Source organism: Tachypleus tridentatus, chromosome 9 (assembly GCF_004210375.1).
Source record: "Tachypleus tridentatus isolate NWPU-2018 chromosome 9, ASM421037v1, whole genome shotgun sequence".
Lineage (NCBI taxonomy): Eukaryota > Metazoa > Arthropoda > Merostomata > Xiphosura > Limulidae > Tachypleus > Tachypleus tridentatus.
Window position 1 is genome coordinate 30,716,023 of NC_134833.1, and position 26,943 is coordinate 30,742,965.

Sequence of the window (26,943 nt, forward strand, 5' to 3'; positions counted from 1 at the left end):
CCTAACTATGCAGTACAACAGACAATGACCTAACCCCAACTATGCAGTACAACAGACAATGACCTAACCCTAACTATACAGTACACTTGGCAATACTCAGTCACTAACTGTAACTATGCACACTTTCCAATGATAAGTCAGTTTGGTTATTATTTGCCTACAAAGGTAATTTTTATACATCATCTTTTAGTTATAATGAGATTGACTTACTTTCATGTTTTTATTTCTCAGCATCTCACCATATTCCTTTTTGAAACTCATTCCCCTACTGTTCCACATTCATGTCAAACAGTATGTAATTCACAGTTCTGTATCTCGTTGAGATGTGTATTATTATGATTGACACTGCTGCATGATCAGAAATAACCGTGATAATGTAAAATGTAAAAGGAGCAACATGCATTTAACACATATACACAGTCTTAAATGTGAAGCATGAGATTAGTCCAGGAACATTTCTCGATCATTCTCCTATCACAACAACAGGTGATGAACAAGAATGTTGTTAATTTTCCAGCAATAAGATGTAGCCTATAAAACTAGATGCAAGTTTTACTACCAGCTAACTTACACAAACAATGAAATTCAAGTTTTATAAACAGCACCGTTATTACAGTCCTCACCTTTGCAGATAACCTTTGTTGTTTGATCTTCTTTACTATTTGATTTCTTTTCAAACTAGATCCATTTCTAGTGATAGAATGTTTCTTTTTCTTTCTAAGTGACTTTGGTGATTCAGTAGAAGTCTCTGATACATGAACTAGAGAAGAGGTGGAAGGATGGAGAGGTGGAGATGATGAAGGTGCAAGCATTTCTGGAATAGACTCTGATGAACTGTCCCCAAATATTACCAGAGATGGCTTTAAGGTACTTTGTTGTTGTATCATTAAAGGCTTCTTCCGTGGACGTCCTGGTCGTCTTTTAACAAGAATAGTTTCCAGTTCTCTAAAAACAAATTTATATAGTTATGAATATGTATTTATAATTTGAGAGGATTTTTTTAAATATTTCACTGTAAAGTAGAAACTACAAAATTACACAAATGAAAAAATAAAATATACATCTTACTCACAAATTTGTATTATTCACATGTTATGTAATTCCCCCTTCCCAATAAATATCACCTACAATTTTGACCCAAAATCTGTAATTGTGATACAATGTTTCAAGTAACTTTTATGATATTTTTTTTATTCAGTGCTGTGTAATTAATATATGACAATATTAAAAAAGCTACATGGGTATTTTAGTTTGCCAAATTGCTTGAAGGAGAAAACTAGATTCCTCATCAACTAGTGTAACTTGAAAAAGGTTGAACAGGAAAAAATTCAATAAAAGTCATCTGTAACAAAATTAACCTTCCACTACATATGATTATGTAATTTGGCCTGGTTTTCTAAATGTCTGCTGAGCTCCTAAACTATCAGTATTTGTTTGTTTCATGATCTTCTCAAAAAATTATATAAGAACTATCTGTGTACGGCCATACTTAATTTTGAACTAATAAACTAAAGAAAAAGCACCTTGTCAATAGCAGCCAATGGTGGAGTTTTACTTTCATGCTTATAATACACAAATGACTTCAAAATGTGGACCACGCTTTTGCAAACGTGGGCCAAGAACCATGAATCTCTTAGATTCACAGTCCGAGCATGCTTAGCACTATGAACTACTCAGTAAAATATTTCATTTATAGACTCTTACTTACAATAAATAACAGTGTTGTGACCTACAGCACAAGATACTTTTGTTCTTTAATAGGTAAAGGGCTCCTAACTGTTTTATTACATAAAATGGTCATGAGAATGTTTTTAATTGGCATAAAATGTATTCTATTTGAAGCCTAAAAAATATGTCACTTATATAAAACATTAGCTCAAATTGAAGGCTAAGCTATTAAAATAACTCACTCTTTTTCTCTTTTTGGTTGTAGTTTAGCCAATTCTTTCTGTTTTAATCTGTATTTCTTTTGAAGTTCTGCTAACTGTTGCTTCATCTCTAATTCAGTGGCATCCATTGTTTCAGGAACATTGTCAAGATGGACTGGACTGTTCAAAACATAAAAAGGTGATGAAGATTTGCTACTGAAAGCATATACTTGTGATGGACTTTTAGAGTCAGGACTATACACCTGTTTCATGGATTCTTCATCACGATTTAAACTCAAGTTCAACCCTGTCTCTGGAAGCTGTGAACATAGAGTTTCTTCAAAGAATCGCTGTTCTGCAAGTGCACACAGTAAACCCAAACCATCAGTACAAGATGGATCAATATTGTTTGACAAAGGTTTTGACTGCAGGTAAGCAGCATCTACAGCTGGACTAATAAAGTCACTGTCTTTACCATTTTCCATCATTGACTCACTGCAATGTTTACTGGACTCTTCACTGGAGCTCTCTGACAGCACTTTTCTCATTTCTGGAGTATTCTCTTGTTGTTCACGTGAAGCAAACTCTTCAATACTATCAACCAATAAGTTTAATCCATGATGATCAATGAAGTCCATGACAGGTTGGCTTTCTGCTGATAACACAGGTGCAGAAGGCACTTCCAGAACCTCAACATCACCCAAAGTCTGCTTATCATTTGAAAGACTCTCAAAATCATTACTATTAGTAGTGCAAACGTTTTCTATAGGAATGGATGCAGAAGGCTGGGGAATATCAGATGATTCTTCTTCTCCACTGGTTGAACAGTCTTTTACTACACCCATCATAACACTCTCAGTCTGGTTAGCAGAATCTGTAACCTCCACGGCATGTTCATCTCCATCAGTATCATCTGAATTTGTTTGAGCATCCATATCTACTTGGATTGCTGCTGTAACACTCAAGGTCTGATTATTTATTTCCACTTCACTTCCACACTGACCAGCATCAGTCTCCATTTCTTCATCATTGTCTCCACTGTCTTCTCCTTCATCATAAACTGATGCACGAACATCTTGCTCTGAATTGGAAAGCAAGGGAGGTGATGGAGTAACAGGATTCATTGGAGATGTTCCCTGGGACCGTTTTCCTGGTTCCGTCTGGATAGCAGTTGTTGACTGGGTTTGTGTCAGATGAACAATAGTGGAAGCCTCATAAAAATATGAAAGAGCTGTTGGAGCGAAGGCTGAGGGAATGTTGGATATGGAACTGACGAACTGGAACCAAGAGGTTGGGGTGTGACTGTAGATCCTCTCTTATCTGTGCCACATTCATCTTGATAGACATTTTGTGATGACTCATCTGTTTCTTCATCTTCTGAGATTTTTCCTGCAGGAATGCAGTTGTTGAACAGAGATATGTTTTGATTTTGTTTTGTTTCATGCTTTAACTGGTCCTCCTAAAACCCATAAAACATACATACTGCTAATATAGCTTCCTATGTAAGGAATACGTTTACATAATACATTCTTAGAAGTTACAAAAAAAACCTTTATGTTACATCACATACATTGTATCTCCTTACAAAATTAAATTTACTATTGGTAGGATATTTTGTTCTAACTAACTCTGATGTGATGGCATTAAGAATCAGTATGTTTATTATGGCTACTTTGCTGTAAAACATTCATTACTGTATAAAGCATTCATAACAATAAACAGTTCAAAATTATTTCCAATGAAGTAAAACAAATTTCATTTTCCCTCTGCTAAAAACAGTATTCAATTTAAAATTTTCATTTACTAACATTTAAAACATATATCACTCATAAAACTTCCACAAATTTCTTCCTCTTATTTGACATAAAAAGAAAACGAAGGGAAAACAGTTTGGGCAAATTGTCATTTATATAAAGCCCTTTACAACACAGCTGAATACATTACATTCGTTCAATTTAATTATAATCATAAAAAGTATAGTAATATGAAATGCATATAAAGTTCATCAATGGAAAGACTTATTTACCTCTTGCATAAGTTTAGGTTGAAATGGTGCTTGTTCTGGCTGAGTTGCAAACACCTGTTGTACTGTTGTGCCACTAGGGGGGCCAGAGTAGCCTGTCCAAATGCCAGATTGGTCCACAATTTCTAAAAATGTGGAAATAACTTTATTTACAATATTACTGCATACAAATATTATGCTTCTTCTTATGACTTTAAAATATTTTGTGAAACAAACAAAGGAAAGGAACAGACATAGGTGACATATTAATTATGACATCTAAAACACTTTGAACAAATATTTAACACTTTTCTTAATCACAAATGAAGAATCAATAGCAAAACTGTTAAATTCAATAAATCACAAAAAGTTGATGATATTTTTAGTTATTTTGTCAGAATCATAAAAAAGTATAAAAGAAAACCTTTTCTGATACATTTTTACTATAGAACACACATATACCTACAGTATGATTAATTACATTTAATTTCTATACAAAAAGTGTAGCATCTTTGTTCAGAAATGCTATAACAAAATTGAAGACCCAAGTTATTAAAAATTTCAAATATCTTCTTATGTGTAAGAGTTCTTGAAAGGTGTAAAAGAAGAAACACACATATATTGAATGAGAATTACTGACACATTTTGAAAATTATCTTAAAATTAAAAGAAAATATACTTCTTTTGGGTGGTTAATATATCATACATTAAAACTTACCAACATTTGCTGTTGGCAGAAGGAAAATCTGATTGGTTAGTGGATCTCTGTACACTTGGTAACCACCAGGTGGTATGGGTACATGAGAAGAATCTATAGGATAAGGAACAGCTGCTGGAGGTGGAGGTTGTTGGGCTGGGGTAGTATTATACATGTTTTGACTAAGCCAAACTGTAGGGCCCATAACTTGGCTTGGAGTAACCCACTGTTGGGGTAATGGTGTAGGCAGAACAGAATCCTGTTCCCAGTGGGTAACTGTAGGGTTCACACCTGCAATGACAAAATAAATAAATAAAAAATTTCACAAATCTCTTGTGTAAAGTGTAATCAATACACATGAATTAACAGCAAAGCGACTGCACTACGTAACATACTGACTATGAAAAATCAAATAGTGAAATAGGTTCTGATACAACATTAGCAGATTTATGCTAAAACATTATCTATGTATCTTTGTTAAACACTATGCAGAAAATACTGCATAAGGTGAAACAACCTTTACATGATATTAAACTTAGTTGCATGGCAGTTGCTCAGAAACTTAATTTTCTTCTGTTATAAATGAACCCTAAGTTACAAGACAGCCATTTTTTTTAATGCGATATATTTGTAAAACTGTCTAAATCAATTAAAAACAAAGTGTAGGTCTACTTGAAAAAATTATTCTAAATCAACAAACTGAAAAATTATGTATGTCATGTTTGAACATTTTCAGCATGCAAATTACACATTAAAAATAATAATAAAACAGGATAAATTTGAAACCTCACCTAATTATATAACTAAACTAAGTGATATTAAGAAAAGTTAGAATTTCTTATACTTGTAGGAATCACAAACTAGCATGGGGAATCACTAAGGATTTTAATAATAAGACTTTTTTTTTTTACTTTAAATAAGAAATGTAAACAATTCTGACAGGTTAAGCTTTTCAAAACTAAAGTTTAAGACTGGTATTTATCAATTTATAATTTTATTACTGCATTGTTATAAAATTCTTTTCTCCACTCCATTCTACTCCAAATAAACACATTGTTCAACCAAAAGAACCAGGAAATCATTTTATGTGTATGTCCTTCTATAACAATGTGTTAAAACTAACACAAACTTGTTTATATTTGCCTGTCATCAGTAAAAAATGTAAGGTCTTTCATGTTATTAATTGATCCTAAAATGTTTGTTTACAAAATCCCAAATCTTGATAAAAACTCATTTTAAAAAATAAGTCTTTTATAACAAATAAAATATAATCAACAGCAGTTCAAAATGTTTAATCAATAATAAGAAAAATAATTAATAATTTATAGCTTTTGTGATAAACAACTACACAAATATTAAACTTAGCAGACAAAAGAATAGATTTTAAAACTCACTACAATTTATTTTGTACAAGTTTTAAGAGTACAAAGTTAGGCATATGCATTTGATCTCATTGTTTTATAAAAATTAACACATACAGACATATTTAACCTCACCTATTATTATATTTTAACTAGATTTCATGGAATAAATTTCATACCTTGACTCAATATGCATGTAGTACTGTTATTCAAGTTTACTGCAGCAGGGTGTTGTATGGTTGGCTCTGAAGATAGCTCTTTTGGCCCTCTACAAAATTATTACTATTCTTATCAATCAGCAAAGACGTAGCAAGATTTCAAAAGTGAGAAAACGAGTATCATAATATTTTTAACAGTAAAATGATGTAATTCTATATAAAACACAATTGTAAAAACTCAAAGAAACCCACAGAAAATTCTATAAGATATAACAAAAATCTATAGTTTGTTACAGTATAAAAACTAAGTGTACTATAAATAACAACATTTAAAAGTACCTAAATTTTATGACATACAAAGGTAGCTAAAGATAAAATATTTTTCAATAATTATTGATAGACAATAATCTAAGAAAATAATTTTTTGGTAATTAGTTATATATGTATAATCTAACTAGAATTACTGAAAGTAAAATCAAAACTTACAGAAAAAAATTTTCTTTCTCTGGTGCAGTATTATTTGAGCGTTCACATGACATAGATGACACAGCTAATAATCTGTTTGGACTAGTGTTTATTCCAGTTTTACCTAAGGAGTATCAAAATGTTTAACTTGTAAATAAGCATTTTATTTGATTCTACAAATAAATGTATTTTACGACCATTAAACTACTTTACAATATCCCTTTAAGCTATTGTAACAGGGATATTCTATTAAAAAATAATTTTTATTTTAGAACTCTTTTGGTTTAATAGTAGAGGTAACTTAATGGTCTTAAATCCACAAATATATAAATATAAAAAATACACAACTTTCATGCAAATGAACACGTCTAACAACAGGTTTAACTTTTATAGGTGGACTAATTCATGTTATACAACTGAAAAGCTTTAATATGTTAGCTACTGTGTTGTTTAAACCTTAATAATTTTTTCCCCATGTTTTGCTTCTTCTTTTCCAAAAATCACAAAAGGATTTGCATCCAAAAGTTACAAAGAAAAATAAGTTAATGTCTAACATTTTTGGTTTAACACCTTCATCAGTAATTAGTAATAAATTCATTATTGAAATTAGTGCTAACACAAGAAACAATGTAGTTTAATGATCATTTGTAAGAGAAGGTGATTTAATTTTCCATTAAAATTCTACCCATAAATTAAGTCAGTTCATTTTAATATTTCAATAGAAATTTAAAAAGTATAAGAAATCTATTTATTAAAAGTTTCTAATGTGTGATTTAAAAAGTGCACAGAGAATTAATAGTACACAAAAATCGTTTTAACCAAAAATTAACTAATTACGTAACTAGCGGACTCAAACAGTCACAGCTCAAGAGACAAGATTCATTGTGTAAAGTTAATGAAACCTACTGTAACTAAATTTTATGTGGACTTTGTTGTTTATCACAGTTTAAAAATCACAAAAATTAATAATGACCTGAATTTGTCACTTTCAAGTTATTACTATATGACAAACAAGAAAAAATCAATTTCAGAGCATTAATTTATTTTGTTATTTTGAATTAAGCACAAAGCTACACAATAGGCTATCTGTGCTCTGCCCACCACTGGTATCAAAACCCGGTTTTTAGCATTGTAAGTCTGCAGATATACTGCTGAGCCAATGAGGGGCTTCAGAGCATTCAAGTCAATCATTTGTTGTTTATACACTGTATTCAAGATTTAACGTGTAAATACACTATTTAATTAAATTAGACAACCTACAGAAATAATTTTAAAATGTTTATTAGGCTGATACTTCAAATATCTTCCTGCAGTTGCTTTATAAATATATATTCATTAACATGAATTATTTCACATGACCACAGTGGCTCAGTGGTATGTATGAACACTTATAATGCTAAGCAACAGGTTTCAATAGCCATGGTGGGAATATCATAGATTACCCTTTAGAGATTTTCGGGATCAACAACAAGCAAATGAGTTATCTCACTCATTTAAAAAATATATTTCTAGTTGACACTAAAAAGTAAAAACAGTAGATCTTTGTTCATTACTCAATGAAAATTAAAACACTAATTAAGAAATTTACAAATTGGTAATTCTTCTATTAAAAGTTTATTTACAATCAGAGTAATGTTTATTAATCTCAAGTCAACATACAATAGAGAAATAAACAAATTTATGCAAATTAACTCCCTCATCATTATGCAGATTTGTAAAAGATATTCTTGTCCAATAACAAAATGATAAAGAAAGTCTCATTATTAATTAAATCATATGTATTAGAATTCCAGTCACATGACAAAAACAAGAATAGAAAAATAAAGTTAAGGAAAAACACTGAAGTGATTCTTACCCGTGGAGGGAAAGGTTAAAGTCGCAGAACTTGGTTGACATGAGCTAAGAACAGAAGGGGTAACACCATTAGGAGAAGATGCTAGAGTTGCAGTCACTGAAGGATGAAAACTTGTTGGAAAAGCTGTATGGTGACTTGGAACACTAGCAGCAGTAGTTGTGACAACAGATGTCTCTGATCTTTTTGAAATAGATACAATTTTTTGGCTTGACATGCCAGTTTGGCTGGATAACACTGACTGGGCAGTACAACATGCTGGTGGGTGAGAGGGAGTCATACATGTTGTTGTCACAAGTGAGAAAGCAGAAGCAGCATCTGGATTATTTTTCAACTGAAATCTGACTGATGCAACAGATTGTTGGGACTTTTCACCAGACTTTGGCCTATCTGCATCACTACTAGATGAAATAAAGTTTGACTGAACTTTTTCTGTGGAAGGTCTAATCTTTGGAATGGATTCTGAAGACAACTGACAAGGTAAGGCAATATCTAAAGGCTCTTGTTTAAGGACTTGACGAGGTACACTTAAGTTGATGACACCATGGTTTTCTTCAACCATGTCATTTCTAGGCATGCTCAAACCCTGCCAGTGAGGGTATACAAAGGTGTTACACGCATTACTTATTGAGCAACAGTTCTCTACATCTATTCTCTCCTGTTTTATGTGAACTTCAGTTGGCAAGAGAGGTGCAGGAGTTGTGTGATTCTTGTGGTGGCTTGTTACCTCACATAAAGGTGAACTGTTATTTCGCAAAGAATCTGAATTCACAGAGCACTCCCAAGATAAAGGTTCTGCTGGATAACCATTTTTACTTACTTCAGAAGTAGTAAGAGAAGTATGGACTTTACTTGAAGGGTTTTTAAGAGTAGTTAGTGAACTACTCAGGCTATTCTTGTCCTCACAGGCTTTTGGATGGACTTTATAGACTGCTTCACAAGACTGATCTGTTAAATCTGTTGCCCCAACTATCCGATTGTTTTGTAAATTCAATCGGTCACTTTTATGACATGGATTGTTTTGTGAGTCTACAGTCTGTGGTATGCAACTTTGGCCTTTACGTAAAAGGTCGGTAACCTTAGGTTTATCTTGTGCTTGTGAAGTTCTAAAATTCTCAGCAGGCACTGAAGAAGGTAAGGAGAGAGAAGCTGTGACTTGTGGTAAAGTAGTCAGATGACACAGTGATAATGCAGCTGGAATAATATTAAGAGAAAATATTTTGAAATTAAGTTTTAAAAATACCATGAAAAAAGTTCAAACTCTTTGTATCATAACGTTAATCCCATTTTTTTCAACAGGCTCTAAAGTTTGATATCATATTGTAGGTTTGGTTAACAAAATCAATTATTCACACTAAATATAAAGATAGCATATCCACATAACCTAAAAGCTTACATAAAAGAAGGCATTCCTATAGATTATAAAAAAAACAAAAAACAAACAAATTACAACAATTAAAAACTGCTTTAACACAAAGTAAAGAAGTTTCAAAATTATATTACAAAACAGTGCAGAGTAGCATTAATATGTTTCATATTCCACAAATCAGAAGCAGTTCATCTTAACAGAATTAAGCTGAAATATTGTTTCTTGAAGAACAATATTAAGTGTCTATTACTGAAACAAGTGCAGGGAACTCCAACTTGTTTTTTGATTAAGTGATTGTTACTGTAAGAAGCATATATGGAATTCAGCATGATTACTGAAAGAAGCTATTAAATTACTTTTACTCTGATAAATATAGGAAAATTCAATTCAGTTACTGAATGAAGTTAGTAAATGATCATTACTGTAACAAGTATAAAGAAAATTAAACCTTATTCTTCAAAGAAACTGTTAAGTTATTGTTACTGACACATATATGGGGGGAAGAACCAGTACATAGAAAAACAAAGCTTCTATCTCAGCTACTTAGGAGTAAAATGATTATTCAGTCAATCTATGTCTTATGATTAATAGTACTTTACCAAATAATAATGTTTCCCTTAAGTTTTACACATGTGCATCCAAATACACACAGAGCCACTAGTTATTATTGTTTTTGTCGAAATCATAAATGTGAGATTCAACTGAAAGTAATAAGTGAACTTACCATTATTATTATTACATCCTAGAATTGGTGATGTATTTGAAAGAGCCAGGGAAGGTGTCTGATATTGTTCACTAAAAGTAACTGTTGTAGTTGCCACAGTACCACTAGATGTAGCCACAGCTGTAGTTACAGATGAAGAGGAAGTTGTTTTCTGTGAAACACAGGCAGGATTTACCTCAGGCTCCTGATTATTTGTACCCTTCACTTTATCTGTTTTGGCTACACAGTGAGGGTTGTCGATGATTTCCATATTATCAGCTAAATTTGCTGAGCATTGAGCACATTTTTTTTCTTTGTGGGTTTTGTCAGCTTCTCCTTTTGTGGTTACACTCCTTGGTTTGTTGGGTTTAGTTCCTCTCGCTTGTTGTAAGCTACCATTTGTTAGCCTGCCATCTAAGTGATGTGTTTCAAATTCTGGGCGTTGCTGTTTTCTTTCTCTATGTTTTTCTTCACGATGTTTATTTCTACTCTCTGTAAACTTTTCACGCAACACAAGACTAACTGATGAATCCAAATGCTTTTCAGCAGCTCTTACAGGAGATTCCATGACACTGCAGGCAAGTCTGGTTCGATCAGCATTGTGATGACAACTCACATTTGATGTTTCATGCTTCAGAATCCTTTCAAAATCTTCCACTCCACGTTCAACCCTTTGAAACTCTTCTTCTTCTACCAAGAGAGGGCGCCTCCCCACATCTATTCCCAGACTTAAATGACTGTATCCTGGATGACGATCAAGAGTTGGTGTTAGGGAGGGCACAGGTGCTGGATGACCTACATGACTGGGCATTGTAAGAGATGAAGCCAATGCTAAACCTGGGGGCAAATATGTGGGTTCTGTAAAATAAAATATATTTTTATCAAAAGGATGTAATACTATTAAATGTTTGAATATATATAAATTCCAGAAAATATTTAATGATCTCAATGACATTAAAAGGCAACATTAAGTACGTAATTTGGATTGTAATATATTACACCTTTTATTAAGAAGCAAAAACGATAGCTTATCAACAAAAACAAATTATAAAACAAGAGAGAAACATTACAAAATACATAAATTAATTTATAATGTAATTGGAAATAAGCAACAGAAACAGTAATATGAGACTAAAAACATAAAATACAAGAGAGGGAGGAAGAAAAGAAAAAATAATAGAATAAAACTATTCAAAAGTGACCTTTATGTGCTGCTTCCAAAAGAGAACCATAGTGTGCAGGTGACTGTCCCAACCGAGAAATATAACCTTGACTGGAGTAAGGGTTAGGGTCTGTAGAGGGGACCAACGGAGGAAACATTGTGTAGAGGTTACTACCTATGCCATATCTGTTGTAACCTATAAAAAATATAAATGTGTTTTCTTTAGTTACTAGATAAAACATAACAAATTATCACTTCATATGTTCTTCTATCTAATAATAGAGGTAGGAGTTTCAAAATCTCTTTTTGTGCCTAACTGACAATTCTATCTTCTTACTTCTTTATTCTGTGCTCTGAAATAACATTTTATGTAGGCTAAAACTTAAATACAAAAGTGTTTTTTGTTTTTTTTCCCAGGACTAAAGTTTATTAAATAGGGTAAGTATAAAAAACTTACACATCTCACAGCTTAAAGACTTTAAATAGTTATTACACTTTTTAAAATGTTTTATAAGTAATATATATATATATATCTACCCTTAAACTATGGAGTAACTGACCAAAATATCTGTTAAACTTTCTAAATAATATCTTCAACACCACACACAGGTATAAAGGATGCAAATACACTTACTATCTGGTGGTGGTGTAGGAGGCCAAAACTGCCTCATTATTATTCCTGTAGGTGGTACTCTAAATGGAGAGTTGGACTGAGCATGAAAATTACTGCTGTACATCCCACTCAGATAAGAATAACTGGTCCCTAAAGAAACAACAGCAAAATATAACAAATATCTAGTTACATTTATATATACATATATAATCCCAGGTTATATTTCAGATTTTCAAACTGGGACTCATTTAATGAAAGGTTTATAACAAATGTCTTGATAACTTGGGTGGAGCCATACACATAATATTTCAAAAGTTAATTATGCTCACTGCTACACTTGTGTATCAGAGCTTTAATTTCAGCTGTCCATGATATAGGCAGATACATTAATTATTTGTGATAAATGGAAAACAAACCCTATTACAAAAACCTTATGAGTACATTACAAAAACCAAAATCTGTCACCATGCAAATTTAAATTATGAACATTTTATTTAACTCTATACAAAACAAGTGATACAAAAATGTAACTAGAAAAAGAGAAAAAAAATATGTAGTAACTTCATCTCTGACAAACGTCTGGAGAAAAATAGGAAGCTAAATGTTAAGTGCTTGGCAGAAAAACAAATATAAATACTTTTTGTTAACTTTAATACGACACAGGTTTATTAATTTATTGACTTAATGCTATAACATATAATGCCAATTGTTTTGTCATATTGTGATTCAACGACATCATTATTATCTTAAAAAGTAAGTCAAAGTGGCTAGCTACAGATGCTTGTTTTAAGCATAAAATTAAACAATGAATTATCTATGCTGTGTCTTACAGTGTATTGAAACCTGGATTTTAGTCTTATGAGCCCTCAACAAGCTAACTGCTGAGCCACTGGAGAACAAATGCAGATAAGAAGAGTATCTTTAAACATCAAGTTCATATCTTAGTATCAACCAGAAGAACATACTAAGTTAAATGTTTAACTGCTCCTTTTCTTCTTTATGCAATAATAATGTATAATAGAGGGATGAACTGCATGATACCTGCATCCACAAATTTTGATGTTCCTGTATGATATAAAAAATAGGGCAAGGAGTAATCCACTTTGAAAATTCTATTTGATAAACCACAGAGTCATAGTATTTCTGCAAGAGCTAGTTTCATTGTTTCAGTAATTCATGCAAGTCTAAACAAAAAGTTAACATTACTAGCCATCCTTAATTTTGAGCTAGTAGACTAGAGGAGAGGCAACTGGCATCAGTATCCATTGCAAACTTTTGGGATTTTACAACAGGATGTGAATCATAGATCCTTTAACCCTTAGTCTAGCATACTAATCACTTTGACATGCCTGACCCAATTATTACTAGAGGCAACAATAAGTTAACACTGAAAAAACAATACATGTAAATGTATTTGCAGTACTTTGTACGTAGTTGCATAGCAGTCAATTTCTTGTGCCAAAATGGGAAATTAATCTAATAAACTTTTCTAAATAACTTCAGCCTTTGATTTACATATGCTGCATTTCAGCTATTAAATTTCTTTATAATGACTATCCACTTGTTAATTAAGTTTATGTAACCAACTATTATACATGAATCATAAAAATAACTGATATATTGTCTTTATGTTATACAACATATTCACATCATAAAAATACAACTGACATTATCTGTAGGTTATCTAAGATATTCAAGTCATAAAGGATAATTATATTATTTGTCTCTTTAAGTTGCATTTTTTGACATAAAGTGATTTTAACATATTCAAATAGAGCATTTTACACAGACAAATTTAATACTATAAAATAATCTTTACTATTTATTTTACAAATACATGTGCATATGTCAATCACAAAGAATACAGGAGTGAAAACTGGTTAGCTCAGCCCAACACTTTTTTAAAGAAGAATTACACAGAATACTTAAATCTCACTGCGCATTTCTATTAATAGAAAAATGGCACTAATATTAAAATATGTGAACTTACTACATTTTAATGTACGTATTATCCACGATGTATTTCTTCTGCTGATATTCTGTCTTTGTTAATTTTTATGTCGGTTTTTCTCTTTCGTCACAGGTGAGTGCTTTACCACCTAAATCTTGTGATTAACCTAGGAACGCTCACTAGTAAGGCATTTTTTAACATTTTAAAACTCCACATTCGTTGTATATACATCACTTATGAGTAAAATCGTCTTGTGGGTGGTGATGACTAGCTGCCTTCCCTCTAGTCTTACACTGCTAAATTAGGGACGGCTAACACAGATAGCCCTCGAATAGCTTTGTGCGAAATTCCAAAACAAACAAACAAGCTGTTACTTGTAAACTGCCTATTTGCAGGAACAGCGTTTCTCAACCTTTGTAATACTAGTGTCTGGCTCGCTACTTCTCTAAACTGTCGCATCCGATTGAGGTGGAAGTAAAACGAAGAATGACCCGGCATGGCCAGGTGGGTTAAGGGGTTCGACTCGTAATCCGAGATTCGCGGGTTCGAATCCCCGTCGCACCAAACATGCTCGCCCTTTCCGCCGTGGGGCGTTATAATGTGACGGTCAATCCCACTATTCATTGGTAAAAGAGTAGCCCAAGAGTTGGCGGTGAGTGGTGATGACTAGCTACCTTCCCTCTAATCTTATAATGCTACATTAGGAACGGCTAGCGCAGATAGCACTCGTGTAGCTTTGTGCGAAATTCATAAACAAAAACAAACAAACACTATTTTCTCCCGTATATTTCTCAAGTATACACAAAAAATGATTAATTAATAAATCGTTATTGTACAAAACAGAAAACAAGACAACAGCTTCGTAATCATTCGCCTTTGTGATGATTATACAATATTAAACAACCTCTTCACAGTTCTATCTTTGTGTCCTAAAAATGAAGAATATTCGTAAGTAAATCGTAATAATTTTATCAGTTTCTATTTGTTTTCGTGAAACACTACGATCCAGCAAGACAGTTGTAACGCCAGTCCGATAATCAGTGGCTGAGAAAACACTGCACCAGATCACTGATGCTGTTTGGTGTTCGTATGTTGTACGATAATTATATGCCATTATTAACGTGTTAATCCTAGAACAATTTAGCCTATTAACGAGATACACAATGTACGATTATAAGTATAAATTACGTAATTTTGTCTGTATGTTTTGTTTTAGTATAAAGCCACACAATAACTACCTGTAACGACTGTGAGCTGCAGAATAGAAATGAATTTTATTGTTATAAGACCTGAAGGTTATCGCTGAAGGACCAAAGATCACGACGAGGAAATAAATTTGCTAATAACTTCACCAAATATTTAATAGATGATACGATCATAGACGAGGTTTCACTTCTGTGGCATATTACATTTCACAGCTGAATTAGCAAACAATTTTATTCGTCACAAATGACAAATGCTGTTGGAGTAGGAAAATATATATATATATATGTTGTCAATATTTTGGCTTAATGATGTTTGTATAAACCTTTTTTTATTTCAGTCTAAAAGAAACAAAACTTTCTGTTCTGAATCTCATACTTGTTTTAAGGTGATACTACATTACAATCAGAAATATTAACACCTGGGATACTCTATTTCTCTGAAAATAATTAGTTTCGATATCCAATATACTGCACTCTGTTTTAGTATTTGGCTTGTTTGATGTACAAATTTTAAACAGTACAAGCTGTTTTATAAAAAAAGAAAAAGTTAGGTTTCTAAATAGGCTTACATAGGTAGTATAATCGATTTTACGGGCGGTGACTTCCCACTTTATTCTTAATTGTTTTTCATTGATTTCAATGATGTCAAATACGGTAATCTCAGCGGTGAGCTGTCTACGGATGGTCAAATTTTATACAAGCTAACAGTAGCTTTTTGTACCCTATTAAAGGAGAAAACAAGTCTCAAACAAAGGAAAACGGAACTCGGTACCGGCTTCCAAAACGAACCGGTACCGTGGAACCCCGTATTTCACCCCCTAATACATCTGTGTACTCAATACAACTTTTTTTAATGTCGTGTGTAGCAATCTTTGATTAACGATGGAATTATCATTTCTCAGTCAACATTGTCAATAACACTTATTCCTAATAAATAAACGCATTGTTTTATCATTACGTTTAGGATTTACGTAAAAGCAATGTTTTCCGAAATACCTTCCCTCACGCGTAGTACGATCTTTCAGCTCGAGAGCCCAAAAATAAAGACGGGATGAAAGAGGACAGTTTGAGAAGACGATAATCTAACAAACTGTCACTTGGCTCTCAAAACTTTTGTTTGCTCTCGTATTTACTTATTCCTTACAACAAATTTTCATTAAAAATATATTACTAACGGATTAAAATTAATGTTGATTTTGCTGTTATCACTTACGAAAAGTGTTTGAACGTGAAGAGGAGGGAGGCGCGTCGGAAACTTTACTTGGTCAGAAAGACGCCGCTGTTTAAAGTTTCGAAAACACTGACGTAACGATAGCACCAATAGTTGGATAAATCCTGTCTATAAGTTAGACAATTAAATGAAATAATCCATTTTAAGCGAGATACAAAACTGCGGAAATGTTCAATGCAAGAAAAGGCTCATAAATCCCATTAACAAAGTACTAATAGACAAGCTAATTAACATATGCTAGTTTGTATATATAACTCCAACGCTATTACCAGTAACGTATAATCGGAACTGCGCACATCACAAAGAGTTTTCTTCTCGCATTAAGCATGTGAATGGCTGGTTTTAATCACATTCTGGCTCAATGTATACGAACGTTTTAAATCGTTTTTTGTTATTGATGTTTTTGTTTTCTGAGGGCTGAATAAGCTGAGACAACCAGGATTTGGCAGAAATATATATATATATATATATAATTCTAAACATAAACTACTGGAACTTAACTTAGAACTTAACTATTCGTAAATATTTCACGAAACACTTGTAAAAATAAATATTCCGGTTTACTTATCCTTTGTTTCTAATACCCCCTTTATATTTTATTTCTGGTGAAAAGTAATTTGCTATCCCTCTAAATCTTCATTTATCCGATGATGTTGGATAAATGTATTAAACAAACAAACCACTGAATGCTACCCTTTTATTTATGTATGTGAAGCGTATTTCAAACAATGGCTAATAAAACGAAATAACACCTACAGATGTAAATTTATTTACTCATACTTCGTTGGATTTTCTGTCGAAGGGCCCAGCATGGTCAGGTGGTTAAAGCACTCGAATCGTAAGCCGAGGGTCGCGGGTTCGAATCCCTATCACACCAAACATACTCGTCCTTTCAGCCGTAGGGGCATTATTATGTGAAGGTCAGTCCCACAATTCGTTGGTAAAAGAGAAGTTCAATAGTTGACGGTGGGTGGTGATGACTAGCTGCCTTCCCTCTAATCTTATACTGCTAATTTAGAAACGGCTAGTGTAAAAAGCCCTCGTGTAGCTTTGCGCGAAATTCAAACCAAATCAATATAAGTCTAAGCCTGTGCCAGCTGGGAAGTTATACAAATATCCGGTATACAAATCGAAGTATAAATACTTTATCAATATAATATATATGTTTATTCCCCTTTTCACTTCTTAATGACCTTCCACACAATTTGCCGCATTTTTATTATTATTCTGTCATGATTCAATAAATTTTAAATTTACCCTTAGGCCTATTAAACCGAAGTAATATAACAACCACCGATGACGGCTTTTTTTTTCTTTAGTTGTTGTTGTTATTATACAAAATCCTCCAGTCACTGCCCTCTTTACCTCGGCACGCCCACCTGTTGGACAGATCCGCCACCTATCACATATCCACAAATTCTTGCGCTAAGGTAAGAACAAGTTTTGCATACAAACTACCCTAGCAATGTGTCAGAGGTTACCTCGCTCATTATTTGGTCATTCCCCTACCGCTAGGGGGCAGGTCACCGCCATAAAAATGTAATTATTCCAATTACCACCACGGGCAAAAACAGAATTAAGTCGTGGAAGAGGAAGTTTTGCTTCGTGTGATATTTCCGGTACTACAGGTAATAAAAGCAATACTACCGTTTCCTTTCTTTTGGTTAGGGGAAGAGTCTATAGCTACCTGGAAATTATTTGCCTTCATTGAAAACTGAAGCACCTTAAAAGAAACAAATAAAATATAACAGGAAATGTACAAATGTTTCTGGGAATGATATTAAAGAAATAACAGTGTTGTAGCAACAGGTTTTCTTAACTATAGCCATTGAAACACTGAACCATAATCTATACATTGAAAAGAATAAGGTGTTTGTTTGCATGTGGGAATATTTTTTAAAGTTCCTGAAACTATGTAGAGGGGAACTTAGAAGTGAGAAAATTACGTACGACGTCATCATATTCGTAATACAGAGCTGAGTGTAGGTAGTATTATGGATTGCAAAGGAAAAGGTAATTTGGAAATAGATGTCTCATATCTCGAAGCCCGTTCTCAGACAGCAATGTTTATATGATAAGTGTTTAGAAACAAATAAACACACAACACTTTATAAAATCAATACTTTCACTGTTGAATTTTAACACTTTTGTACCCGATATCCACGTTTTAAGAGAGTGGCGTGATCTGGTGTCTCTTACTAGATCACATATCAGATCATTCGGTTCAAAATTTCTTTTGTACTAGAAGTATTTAATGGGTATTATTTGTTCTGGAATAATTTAGCATTGTAGTCATTGAAACGCCCGCATGACCATAAAATTTATTCAGAACTTTATGTACGTAATCTCAAACATGAGTAGTTAGGCAGATCGCATAACTTTTAATTATCTTATATACACAGCACTGTCTTTATCTTTCACAAACTTTGTGCATTCAAACACAAAATACAGCAGTCAAAAAACGTTTCATATGGGAAGCTAGAATTTTCTCTCTGAAAACAAATTACATTTAAAGTTTGTATATTTTTCTTTTACTTTCAACGTTAAACATATAACAACAACTGGCTGGCATTCACAACAAACGATAGCAAAATTAAATAATACATACTAGGTAGCTCAGCAGTAATCTTTGATAGATAGCGAATTCCTTTTCGTTGTTGTTATGGTTTTGCTTATTGTTAATTTATTATTCCGTCTATCGTTTAATTTATCTATGAATATTAAGTTGCATTAGAACGCTAATTCATCTTCTTACGTTTACTTTGAGTAAATATATATGTATTATGAAGCTGACACCAGCTTCCTTAACGTTGACGTGCATATATTAATAATATAGCAAAATATTATGTATATTTATAATCATATGTAGTGTATTCTCGTAACCTAACAGAGTGAATAAATACCCTGCCATAAGCTTCATAAATTGCGTCATGAGATAGTCAGTAAACGATGTAGTTTATCACTCGGTGTTGTTATTAATATGGAAAAGCAATGTGATGTTTCTTCTTAAGGTACTTTCTTACCAATTGCATTACTTGAAATAATTAATATTATTCTTTATATTTTATTCTTCTTTAACACCCGTATCAAGTCCTAACCAGGCACGGGTGTATTAACTGTGTTCTTGGTAAGTACTACACTTTAATCGAAATGTTTTTCCATTTTAATAAATTGCTTTTGGTTAAACCCTGTTTGTAACGAAGTGTTATTTTAGACCTTTACAGCTTAGAGGTTTCTAACATTAAAATGCAGAAGTCAATCTCAACTGTGGGCACGTTGCATATAACCTATTCCCTAGCTTTATACATAAAAACAAACGCAAAAAAAAACCTTACTGGAAATAACCTAAGAAATATTGGGTAATATTCATATAGATTTATTTGGTTTTAATATGTCCATGGGGTACTGGCCCAACGACTGGTGGGGAAGAACAACACTTTATATAGAATTATGCTAGAAATAACGCAAGGAGATACAAGAGTCGCGCACCACCCCTAAATCCTTCATTCGTTATGACTCTTCCATGTTTCACTTGTGTTTCATTTCTGTCTCATTTTCTTTTGTTACAATAAGCGCTTGGAAAGACGTAAAACCTTGCCAGAATGTGTGGATGTGATTCTGTTGTGACATCATGTGGTGAAGCGAACAACGCACGTTTACATTTAGAACTGCCGTGGGGGACAAAAAGAAGGGCTTGGAAAAACAAAACAATTAAACAAATCGTGGTAGCTTTTCCACCTTTTTTTGGTTATTTGTTTAATGTCTGACAGGATTTATGCAAATCGTATCAAAAGTAAATCCAACTGTGAAGTAAGTGTAACAGTTAGTGGGAGACTCAGGTTTTTATATTTATTTATCCAGCAGACATGGTATCGCCAGGAACAAGGGTAGTTCAGGAATATTGGTGCCACGAATAAAATCTTAAATTACGTTATAAATTAGACCTCCTGTACATGGTCCACACTAACTACGGATCGACCCTGAGCTATTATACATCAAATACCACAGAAATAGCCTAAAACAATGACATACCAACTCGCGCACGTAAAATATCAATTAATATAACAAATGGATCACCTGACTGCGATATAAAACCCGAATAATTTTAGAATATACAACATAACACACGCATACAAAACAAATACTATTTGGTCCTTCAAGGTTGTCCTGTACGTACACGTAAGACACATCTTTTTTTTATATATAGGAAATAAGTGATTACTTTTTTTATTATAGCTGTTCTGAAGTTAATCGACTTCCCCTATAGTCGACAGTAACTCATTCCATAAGACAATAACACTGTTGTAATATAAACTGTCTTAACAGGTGCTTATCCTTTCCAAATCTTGTGTCTTCTCACCCTATTGCATTCCGAATATTAGCACAAAGTCAGGGGCTCTATCCTATCGATCCTCCACGAAATATTGTAAACTTCAATAAGAACCATATTTGACTCATTTTATCTTGAGTGTATATATATATAAAAGAAAAAGCTCGTAAGATAATACGCCAATCCCTGGAATCACCCTTGTGGCACCGAGACAGACAAAATAAATTATTAGATTTATTCTATGCAGATGAAAGGACAATTAAGTTTGTTCGTTTGTTTGTTTTGAATTTCACGCAAAGCTAAACGAGGGCCTTTTGCGCTAGCCGTCCCTAACTTAACAGTCTAAGACTAGAGAGAAGCAGCCAGTCATCACTACCCATCGCCAACTCTTGAGCTACTCTTTTACAAACGAATAGTGGGATTGACCGTCGCGTAATAACGCCCACACGGCTGAAAGGGCGAGCATGTTTGGTGCGATGGGAATTCGAACCCGCGACCTTAGGATTATGAGTCCAACGTCTTAACCCACCTGGCCATGCCGGGCCCCTGTATAGCTGTTGTTTGTTTAAAGAATGTAAAACAACAACAAAAAACGACTGGCAATACCTTTACGTTTTAGCCTCTTCATCATTTCTTGTCCCTAAATGTGTATAAGGAGTTGTTTCATGAGTTTTCTTCCTTCCAACCCTACTTGATTCATACTCGCAGGTTAGACATGAATATAAATATTTTAATAAATTAACCGTAAGATGAAAGATTTGTTTTGTTTTTGAATTTCGCACAAAGCTACTCGAGGGCTATCTGCGCTAGCCGTCCATAATGTAGCAGTGTAAGACTAGAGGGAAGGCAGCTAGTCATCACCACCCACCGCAAGCTCTTGGGTTACTCTTTTACCAACGAATAGTGGGATTGACCATTACATTATAACTCGCCCCCACGGCTGAAAGGGCAAGCATGTTTGGTGTGACGGGGATTCGAAACCATGACCCTCAGACAATCAAGTAAATACACAAAAAAGCATGAAATATGGCTAAATGATTATGACTTATCAGATATATGCCTATTAAACAGAGAAAACTTTATTAAATCAATTATACAGCCTACTTATAAAGAAGATAAAACGATGGGTCTACTTGGATAAACTAGGGTAAAATAACAGACACCAAGTATGAAGACACGTGAAGTAGGTTGTCTTTAACTTCAATATCCAATAATTTTGCTAATTTTATTCAATTTGAGAAGAAAAAAATTTTCCTTTTGTCCCAACACCTCCAAAGAAATATACCACTTCGTCTGTCACCAACGAAGGTATGCGAAAAACAAACAATTACACACATTTCATAGCGATAAAGCATACGTTTTATGTTTATGATGTTTAGGTCATCCACAATTTCAAAAGATCCAGTCTTGTCTTTCGATTTTCCCTGGTGATTATAGATAAGGAGGTGGAATTCCTCGAAACCGGTAGAACTCGATGGCCAGTGATGAATCCAAGAACGAACTGGATCTCGCGTTTCTTTCTCAACGAGATTCGAGTTTCGGTGGTGACAGAAAAAAAACTTTACGTTGAAGAGTTTAAGGGATAAAATGAAAATCTTAATGTTACTTACTTTTCAAGTAATGTTTGTTTCTGATGAGTAAAGGATAGCTGAAATATCCTAGAAGTAAACAGCAATGATGAACAGAATTACCAAATGTTTTGATATTTGTTAAGATGTACAGAATGTTTGAGTTCTCTTTCCCAGTGAAGTAAAGGCTCGGGAGGTGTTCTTAACTCACACACATTTATTGTTGTTGTTTTTTTCAGTACAAAATTATCCAATGGACTAACTGCAGTCTTCCTCGTAACGAATGGAACCACGGATTTTAACAAAGGAATACCATAAAATTACTGCTGAACCACAGTACAAACACTACTGGATTTCAAACAGTTTAATCTTTGGATCCATGATAATTCTATTTTTTACTTACTGACCGAACAGACAGGCGCCAAATGTGTAACAGCAGTAGACAATTTTTAAAAGAACGAAAATTTACGATTACTTATAAGTATCCTGGTAGGACAGGTTCCAACGAAGAGGTAATTTTTAGTGTTTACTTTTAGGCCTCGATCAGAGCACTAAAACCAGATAAAACAGTAATATGAGCTTTCAGTATTGTTATGGTAAACGTCGTAGAGCTCCACCATGCAAAACTATACTTTAATGTTTATTTTGCACATTAAAAACAAAACAAAAACTAATGGCAGGCATATTAATTAACCTTGCTAATACCCAAATGACCACTAAAGTCAGAAAGGGTTTAGTTTTAAGATACAAAAAAAAAGTTTACGATGACTTCATCAACTGAATTATGTAGCACAACGTGGCTATTTCCCGTTCCCACATGAGCCGCTCTCTCTGTATATTGTTTGACATGCGTACATTGCTCAACCATAACGGAAGAGTCATAAGTAATTTTTATTCAGCGATTTTATTAATCACTTAACACACTGCAGTACACTAAAAGACTGCACGAAAAGTAAACAGACGACATTAGAGTACTTCAAGTAGAGCATTTCTTTAACAGAAGTCATGCTACAAATAGTTCCATACAAGTACAGAGATTTGGCTCAAAATGAATGAAGTCTCGTTGTGGAACCTCAATTCAGCAAAACTGTACAACGTAATTTAAAAAAAACATATATCAGTTCAGTAATAAAAAACTTCTACTGGCAGAATTGTAACCGAATATTACGTAGTTTTGGAACAACATATATTATAATACCATTCTATACAGATGTCATAAAATAAATGAAAACGTAATCACCATCTAACCCTACTTATATGCAAGTAATTATTATGAAAGTCAACTGACTAAACGTATTGTAAATTATGTTTAAATGATGTTCACGAGTTAATAACGAACTAAAGTTTTAAAGCAATAATACATAAGACATTATAGACAGGTGAGCTCCCTAGTGGCACAGCGGCATATCTTAGGACTCACATCGCGAGAAACCGGGTTTCAATACCCGTGGTGGACAGAGCAAACAAACAAAATAGGTGAACAGACGATGTGTTTAACAACTGAATAATGGATTTTGTCAATTACGGAAAGAGGATGGAAGGTTAGATAGTAAAATGTTAGTGAAATTTACCATGAAAATCCACTTTCCACATAATCCTTTAACAAAATGTACAGAACTTTTTTTCTGGAGGGGGAGTTATTTACAGAAACTCAAACCAGTTGTTCCAAGATTCAATAAAATATTGCGTCTACAGTTTGTTTTTAAATGAGCAATCACTCTTTCTGTTATGTAAAGGGTGTGGAAGCACACAAAATGATGATGGTGTACACAGAAACAAACATTCTAGTAGAATGCTACATATAACTATACACAAGTGTGAGCGTGACATGGGGTGAATATAAAATTTGCTGTTTATACTTCCAAACAATGGTGACTTGCAAAACTACACGTAAAACCTGAAACAGTATATACAATTTAATTTCTACATTCTACTTTTGGTCCTTCTATATACCTTAACAAAACATAAATCTTACTGAGATCATTGTATATGACAAAAAACTAACACTAACTGATATAGCATTTTACACGGTGACTGTAATTTTAACTCACACCACAGGTGTCGCTAGTTTCTACATCAATTTAGTGGATGAGGAAATTGAAACCAATTTTACACGCATTTGATGATTAAAATAGCACCTTGACCATTACTATGTACTTAAGTTAACCATAAACAACAATACATGTAAAATTATATTACTCTGAACAAGAGAAAAACAATCAGTTAGTTTAACAAATACTTTTATAGGGAACCAAAAACAATGAATATAATAGTACTTATATTAATAAAGATTTAAAAAATAAAGACAAAGCTGTATTATTCTTTAGTGCAACTGATTTAATATTTATATCTCAGGACGGCTGATATGGGTATAACAACGTTGTTTTCTGCTTTACTAGTGAAAGTGTTAACACCCACACCAGCCGTCGTGAGATATAATTGTACTTCAAGTGAGTTTCTCGTCATTACGAATGATTTAATATTTATATTACGTATACACGAATAAGGCTATGTTACCACGGGTACCACTGCAGCCATTATATAAAACATTTTTGGGCATGTACGAAAAAAGAGAAAAATAACACAATTTACGTATTAGTTTTACAAATCCCATCAATATTATGAAGAGACTTATCTTTTTATTCCATTAAAGAAAATTCTTGAGAGGGGGTGAGGCTATTACTCACCTTTCTTAATACACTTAACCTGTAATCAGTTTAATGTTCAGGTTATACACAATTTTTCAATTACGATAACACACGACAAAATTATAACACATCCATATAACATTGTTAAACAATTAAATCAATAACGAAGTTAACAACTTTGAAAAACGAGAATCGTTTCTAATTCGAATTTTTAGCTTACGACTTTGCCTGTAATCTTTCACGTTGACTACATAGGACTGGTGTGATACAAAACCCACATGAACTGCATACATGGACACCTAACTTTGTTTAAAACTGGGGAAAAGGTTAATGAATAACAGGTACGAAAAGCGAAAAATTGTTTGCTAAAAATGTTCTAAGTGGGTGGCATGCAATTTCTAACTTTCTCCCCTACCACCACCACCACTACGGGGCCTACGGTTCCACTTCGTACAAATATGGTACATGTCCTTACAACAATCTATTTCAGTGATATTTTGCTCTGCATACGCTCTGAAATTGATTTGGTTTAGTAGCACGAACAAAGCCTAGTTTGACGTAAGCTCTCCCTATCACTGTACAGTAGATACTGAACAGTATTTTCCTTGTGTGTTTCGAGAGATGTCGCCCTCAGAGCCGATCTTCTCTAACTTCTCCCGGGGTTCGGTCCCATATTCAGAGACGATAAGCAACAGAAGACAACAAAATTCTGTGATTACTTGATGGACATACATTTCAGCCCACTAAAATAATCCAAACTACATAAAAAAGTAAAGCAGCAAAAAACAGAATAACAAAAACATGTACTTTTACATAGCACTTGCTCCTATTTGGAGCGGTTGGTTCATGTTTCACCCCTATAAAGTTCTTGATAAATTTCGCTTCGTGTTGTTGTTGTTTTTTAATATTACGCTTCAATATGAAGTCTAAATAAAGTTAATAATTATTCGACGATTGTTGTAAATAATTCAAACTGAACTATTCGTTCCAGTGATGGAACCTTAATTCTTGGACCATAAGTTCTAAAATATCTTACTCATTACATTATTTTATTGAAATGGTAAATAAATAATCCAACTGAACACTTCCATCGGTATCATACCAATAGACCCTTCGTTCGAAAATACAAAGAAAACACGTTTTGTTTTCCAGTTATCAGCGTAACAACGAATACATTTTTCAGGTATACTCTTGGAAGTAATATACTTTCTGGGCTAAGAAACAAACTCAGAAATAATCAAATCAAATTACTTTCGTTAAGATGAGCCGGCCACACAGTTGAGCGTTCAATTTACTTTTTTATTATTGTATTATTTATAAAGAACACTAAAACCCTGTTTTAGCGTCGAACCAAAGCAGTTTGTTTCAGAGTATTCACGCATAGCTACACAAGAGTTATCTGAACATAGCTGTTCAAAATTTTAAACCGATAGACTACAGAAAAGGCAGCTAGTTAACATCACCAACCGCCAACACTGGAGCTACTCTTCTCTGATCAAAACAGTGAGATCTAACATCTAACTGTCACCTTCCAAAGTGCAGATTGAATTTTTGTGAGAATGGAATACACCCGTGAATGTCCACAATCGAATTCCATCCATGCTTAGCCTATAAAGCACTAAAAATGTACTACATTTTTTTAGAAATTCCTTTTTCTCTTTATAGGATGCATTGCTCAACCATTAAACTTCAGAGTGAATAATATTTCTCAAAAACACCAATCACGTAGAGATGTAGAAATGTTTAAGCAACATGTAGTA

At 33.3% G+C, this 26,943-nt stretch overlaps 1 protein-coding gene across 1 annotated transcript in view; it reads right to left on the reverse strand.

Moving 5' to 3' along the window:
• LOC143224975 (uncharacterized) overlaps nt 1–26,943 on the reverse strand; it is an 80,479-nt gene that overhangs the window by 35,112 nt on the left and 18,424 nt on the right. Inside the window, 11 exon segments of the mRNA XM_076453543.1 lie at nt 624–945; nt 1,911–3,100; nt 3,103–3,327; nt 3,895–4,016; nt 4,589–4,858; nt 6,108–6,196; nt 6,573–6,675; nt 8,407–9,597; nt 10,497–11,333; nt 11,678–11,833; nt 12,272–12,400. Of these exon segments, the coding sequence (XP_076309658.1) occupies nt 624–945; nt 1,911–3,100; nt 3,103–3,327; nt 3,895–4,016; nt 4,589–4,858; nt 6,108–6,196; nt 6,573–6,675; nt 8,407–9,597; nt 10,497–11,333; nt 11,678–11,833; nt 12,272–12,400 (4,634 nt within the window).